General features: G+C 35.2%; 1 protein-coding gene across 1 annotated transcript; it reads left to right on the forward strand.

Moving 5' to 3' along the window:
* Positions 1-4,075: 4,075 nt before the first annotated feature.
* EXL3 (EXORDIUM like 3) lies at positions 4,076-5,706 on the forward strand. The gene has a single exon (XM_028196616.2). The coding sequence runs from the start codon at positions 4,313-4,315 to the stop codon at positions 5,321-5,323; it is 1,011 nt and encodes a 336-aa protein (XP_028052417.2). The 5' UTR covers positions 4,076-4,312; the 3' UTR covers positions 5,324-5,706.
* The last annotated feature ends 837 nt before the right edge of the window (positions 5,707-6,543 follow it).

The raw sequence follows: 6,543 nt of genomic DNA on the forward strand, positions 1-6,543 counted from the left end.
TTATCTTTTTAAAACCATTGCTCTGATACCATCTTTGTCACGACCCAACCCCAAGGACTTAAGGCTGGAATCGCAATTTACTAATTAATTCTAATTTTAATAAATTAAATGGCGCAGGTGGAGGCAAAATGGAAGTAAGAAAGTAATTAAACGCAAAAATTAATTCCATTCTATTATTTTGATAAAAGAAAATACGTCTGTAGGGTTTTTATTTATTTATTTTTATTATGCAATAATTGGCCCTCAGTAAAAATAAAAGGAAGAAAAGGAAAAAAATAAAAAAAACAAAATAATAGATCAGCATCAATTCTTGTTCAGGTTCCACTACATGAGGTTATGAGTTTTTCTTACATCTCGTCACTTGAAAGGGTAACAGCTATAATCATACAGCGAAGTGAGAAATATTATGCCGGAAGTATAGGGAACACAAAATAACCATGGATAGTTAGTTAGGCTAAAACATTTACATAACTCAATTTGAATAAATAAATTATTCAAAGTGGCAGAAAACTGAAATACTGAAATTATGTAAATAAATAACTATAACTACGGTACATAACAGAACATAACAGATATCATAGAAGTGACAGTCAGAATAGAGGTCAATAGATCCATTGTAAACAGAAGACCACAAAGTGGCAAAACAGAGACTAATGGTTATTTAAGTCCCCCAAGACGTGGGACTCCCATGATGATTCTTACAAAACATAATTGTTTATAAGGTCATAGTCAAATACTTTCTAAAATTTAAACAAACACATCTATATGTTTCATTTTAAACAAATAAAGTTCAGAAATTAATCTACGTAATTGAAATATTAATATAATTTATAAAACATAACTTGTATAAAATAAATTATGGTAAGTCAAAACATATGTAAAATATTTTATGGTACCTCAAGGTATAATATAATTCACCTTAAAATTGAGTCTTACTATTTCTCTCATATTTTTGCTGTATTCTCTTGCTACTATCTTTTCTTTTTTTTTGATCTTGGACTATTTTCACAGACCCCTCCCCACTTATATACACGTTCCTTAGTGCTGACTCACCCTATCACGATGACCTCATGGTTGATGACTCACCTCCCCTATTTGCTTAGATGGCACAAATGGCCTAATTCTATCTCTCCAGGACAATTGCCAAATCTTCTCTCATTAATGGTTGATTTACTTAATCCTGAGGGAAATCTCTTTCATAATATATTTGATAAAGGTAAATTAATTTACGTATTGCTTTTTATTTAATTTTTTTTTATTATTTTGCCTTAATTTTACATTGACTCTAATTAATAAATTAAATTATACTTTATACCATACTATCATAATATTAATTATTTTGTTTTACTATTACAAATTATTTTACTATTACAAATTATTATTATTCTTATTAATAATTATAATTAATTATGTATTAATTAAATATTTTAAGTATCACAATCACTTTCTTTCCCACCACACTTTGCTCGATCTCTTACTCTCCTTTTCCTCTTCGACGTCCCCTGCCCTTTAACCTTTGCCTCTATCGCGAATTCTAACTTTAATCCTAACGCCATCAACTATCATTGCAATAAAGGGAAAGCCAAGAGAGAAGAGAAAAAAGATAAAATGTACTGAATTTACGTGTATATATATATATATATATATTGTATTTGGTAAATTTTTAAAAGTATTTTTTTTTATATAAATATTATAATTTTTAAGTAAATTTATATTAGGTGTATCTACAAAATAAAAAAAATTATATAAAATGTTAAAAATTTCATCAAAAACAAAAAATATGGAAAATAAAAAATTTAATTTTTAGAAAAATAGTGTTAAACCAAATAAGGTGATTAATTTTTTTAATCTTTTTTCAAATGAGGGTTGCGTTGGTTTTGACATAAAATATTTTGGGTAAATTACAAACATTTTTTGAGGTTTACCTAAATTATAAATTATCCCGTGATTCTAAAAATTACATTATGTCATCTAAGATTTCTAATTTCATAACAAATAGGTATTTTTATTATTAAATTATCAAGTTAATTAACAGTTTTAATAATGTTAAAATTTTATTTCAATTAAAAATTCAGTTAATTTTATTATTGTATAGGTGAACAGTTGAAAATTTCACTTTTTCAATTAATTTCGTTGAATAAAAAATTCTGACAATGAGATATTTGTAATTTTTCAAATCCCAAGGTACAATTCATATTTTAAGCAAACCTCATGAGCTGTATTTGTAATTTACCCAAATATTTTACTCATTTTTCGTTATTTGGTTAAACAAAAAGCAAGCAAAATATTGTTTAAGAAAAATATATTTGTATCATTTTTTTTTTTTTATAAAAATGACTTACTTTTAAAAATTTCGCAAGTCAATTTTTACAAATTTAACTTTTGCTCATTATCTTTTCAACACATAGACTTTTAAAATATAAATATCTTAACTTACTAGAAATTCATAAATGATAATTTATCAAATCAAAATTTCTCTATTAGATAATAAACTATTTTTGTTTCAAATGTCAACTAAACTCTAAAAAACAAAAATATTTTTTCTATGTGAACTTAATTTACAAAGAAAATTATTTTTTATATAAAATATTTTATATGGAAACAAACAGAGCTGAGATATCATACCAATTTTTTAAAATACAATTTGAGACTCAAAACAGTAAACAAAAGTAATGTTAAAAACACAAAAACTAGAGTCCGGATTCTCGGCCGCCCTACCCGGCGGCCGTTTCCGGCAGCCCCCAAAACGACGTCGTTTTGGGGGCAAATTTTCAAAAAAAAAAAAAACGCAGAGGAAGAGAGGGAGGAAGGAGAGGAAGAGGGAGGGAGGGAGGAAGGAGGAGGGAGGAGGAGGAGGAAGAGGGAGGGAGGGAGGAAGGAGAGGAAGAGGGAGGAAGGGAGGAAGGAGGAGGGAGGAGGAGGAGGAGGAAGGGAAGGGCCGGACTGGAGGGGGCCATAACCAGTGGGGGAGGAGGAGGAGGCGACGGGACGACGGGCTGCGACGAGGCGACGGGCTGCGACGCGCCGGCGGCGAGGCGACGAGGCGGAGGCGGAGACGGCTGCGACGGCTGGCGGCGAGGCGACGGGTTGCGACGCGCAGCCTCCTCCCTCCCCTCCCCTCTGGTTATGGCAGCTCGTCGGAAAAAATGGAGAAGAAGGAAAGAACGAAGAAGAAGAAAAGAAAGAAAAAAAAAAAAAAAAAAAACCCCCAAAACGACGTCGTTTTGGGGGGCTGCCGGGTAGGGCGGCCGGGTAGGGCGGCCGAGGATCCGGATTCCAAAAACTAAACACAATCTTCTTACAAAAATGAATCCCACGTGTGCAGAACTCATAAATAAGAACTACATGCGAGACTCATCCTTTAAAAAAGAATTATGTGCTATTTTATTTTTAAGGGTTATTTAAAATGATCTAAATAAATATATTTTTTGTCTTTTTATAAAAAAATATACAAAAAAATAAAGAAATAATGTAATAAAAAAATAAAAAGATAAAAAATATGTACTTATTTAGGCCAAGTTTGGGAAGACTAAAAAAGTGCACTTTTTGTCTTTTTGGACTAAAAAATTGAGGTTGAAAATATAGATGTTTGGGTTAACTTTTTGACTTTTTATTGAAAAATGTGTAATAAAAAATTGTAAAAATTGATTTGTAGGGAAAAATTTGAATTGAGAGTTGTGCAGTCGTAATTGTTGACTTTTGGTGAATAGTGTTAACTTTTTAACTTTTTGAATAATTTTTTAACTTTTTAACTTTTTTGAATCTTCCCAAACTTAACCTTAAAATAACCAAACTTGACCTTAATTTACGTACATATAAATTACTCATAGATAAAAGGAACCTTATTTTTTGAATCCCCAAAGCACCCTTGAACCCATTTCCCGCCCTAAACAAAACCCCTAAAAAGAAAAAAGAAAAAAAAAGAAAAAGAAAAAAAAGTGAAGAAGTGATACTGTTGATGATCAGATGACGACGAGGAGCATGATGATAGTGCTGCTTCTCAATTGCTCTGACCCTCCAGTAGGCCCCACATCTCACAGCTATAAGCTAGACTTTAAAGAATCCATCTGTCCTCCAATACCACCCGCAAATCAATGGCATCACCCTCTCTCCCCACCACACCACCCCCCAAAAACCCACCCCCATAACCCAAATCCAAACTCCCCAATTACATTTTCACATCACTTTCTCTCATATATATATATATATATATACCCCCCTCACCTCCCTATAAACTTGTCTCTATATAATCTAGCTTCTCTCTCACTCCCCCCAACATTTTTGAATACTCTCCACCACCGAAACTACGAACATGTCTTCGGCGCCACCACCGCTTGTGGCGGTCCTCGCCCTCTTGTTCATAACTCCGGTGATCGGGTGGCGGCCATGGCCCAATCAGAAAATCAACTCCTCCGATCTCCAATTCGGGGGGTCGAAGAAGTTCGAGGGATCCTCTGAGTTCGTCCACATGAAGTACCACATGGGACCGGTCCTGACCGCCAATATCACCGTCCACACCGTCTGGTACGGCACGTGGCAGAATCGCCAGAAGCGGATCATCCGCGAGTTCATTAACTCCATCTCAGCCCTAGATTCCAAGCACCCCTCCGTCTCCGGCTGGTGGAAAACCGTCCAGCTCTACACTGACCAGACCGGTTCAAACATCTCTCGCGCGGTCCGACTCGGCGAAGAGAAGAACGACCGGTTCTACTCTCACGGCAAGTCCCTCACGCGCCTCTCTATTCAGTCCGTGATAAAGAGCGCCGTCACAGCTTCCACGCGCCCTCTCCCTGTCAACGCCAAGAGTGGGCTCTACCTACTCCTCACCTCCGATGACGTGTACGTCCAGGATTTCTGCCAGAATGTGTGTGGTTTCCACTACTTCACCTTCCCTTCCATCGTGGGCTACACGCTACCGTACGCCTGGGTGGGCAACTCCGCTAAGCTGTGCCCTGGGACGTGCGCCTACCCCTTCGCCGTACCAGATTATATCCCGGGGCTGAAGCCGCTAAAGTCACCCAACGGTGATATAGGAGTGGATGGGATGATCAGTGTGATGGGGCACGAGTTGGCCGAATTGGCAACGAACCCATTGGTGAACGCGTGGTACGCTGGTGGAGACCCAGTGTTTCCGGTGGAGATTGCTGATCTCTGTGAGGGTATTTACGGAACTGGGGGTGGGGGTTCCTACACGGGCCAGATGATGAACGGCGCAGATGGTGCCACGTATAACATGAATGGGATCAGACGGAGGTTCTTGGTTCAGTGGGTTTGGAACCATGTGTTGAGTTACTGCACTGGCCCTAATGCCCTTGATCAGTAATTTTTTCTTTTCTTTTCTTTTCTCTGTTATTGGGGTTGATTGTGTTCCTTAGTTGGAATTTGGTTTGTCTTTTTTCTTTTCTTTGTTTTTGTGGGTTGGGTTGGGATGGGTTGGTTTTTTTTTTTTTTTTTTTTTTTTTTTAAATGAGTTTGTTGATGGAGATAATTAGTTAAGTTAGTTGAGTTTGTTTAAAACTGTAATAACTATTTGGTATACTAATATTTGTATACACGTATATTTATTGCTAAAAAAGGTATGAGGGGGATAGGAAATTGATTGTGTGCCCCAACAATAACAAATTGTGTCTTTTTTTTATCCCCCAAAAAAATGGCCATATACCCTTGTTATTGGGCAGTGAGCAATGTTCCGAAAGGATTTGTGTCTGACCTTTTGTTCTCATGTGTCCTGTCTCTATTATATGATTTAAATCTTTAATTTTAATCCTATGATAAATTAAATTTAGAATAAAAAAAATGAAAATAGCGTGAGATAGAGAATTATATGTTCATTATAATCATGTTTGGCAAAAATTGTGCATAAAAAATAAAAATATATAGGATAAATTACAAATATATCCCTTCAGTTCACATTTAAGTGATTGTTTTGTGGTTTTAAAAATTACAATTATGTTATTATTATTTTCAGAATTTTTTATTTAAAGGAATTATTCAAAAAAATGAAATTTATAATTATTTTTTTACACAATAACAAATTGTGTCTTTTTTTTTTTCTCTCTTTTTTATTTTTTATTTTTTATACCCCCAAAAAAATGGTCATATACCCTTATTATTGGGCAGTGAGCAATGTTCGGAAAGGATTTTGTGTCTGACCTTTTGTTCTCATGTGTCCCGTCTCTGTTATATGATTTAAATGTTTAATTTTAATCCTATGATAAATAAAATTTAGAATAAAAAAATTTAAAATAGAGTGGGATAGAGAATTATATGTGCACTGTAATCATGTTTGGCAAAAATTGTGCATAAAAAAAAAAAAAAGAAAAATTATAAATATATCTCTTAAATTTAGGGGTGGGCGCGGGTCGGTTGCGGTTACGGAACTTTTAATCCGTCATCTATTCGTTAGATTAGTAGATTAGAGAAAATCAATCCGCATCCGTCTGCTAATCCGGCGGATGTGGATTGAGCGGATTGATGGTTTGGCGGATGGATGCGAATCCGGCGGATGTGGATTGAGCGGATTGATGGTTTGGCGGATGGATG

The sequence above is a fragment of the Camellia sinensis genome, chromosome 1 (genome assembly GCF_055761805.1).
Source record: "Camellia sinensis isolate YWXY chromosome 1, ASM5576180v1, whole genome shotgun sequence".
Taxonomy (NCBI): domain Eukaryota; kingdom Viridiplantae; phylum Streptophyta; class Magnoliopsida; order Ericales; family Theaceae; genus Camellia; species Camellia sinensis.

Bases quoted from the DNA above. Each gene is read 5' to 3' on its own strand.
- EXL3 (XM_028196616.2), top strand. From the start codon at position 4,313: ATGTCTTCGGCGCCACCACCGCTTGTGGCGGTCCTCGCCCTCTTGTTC.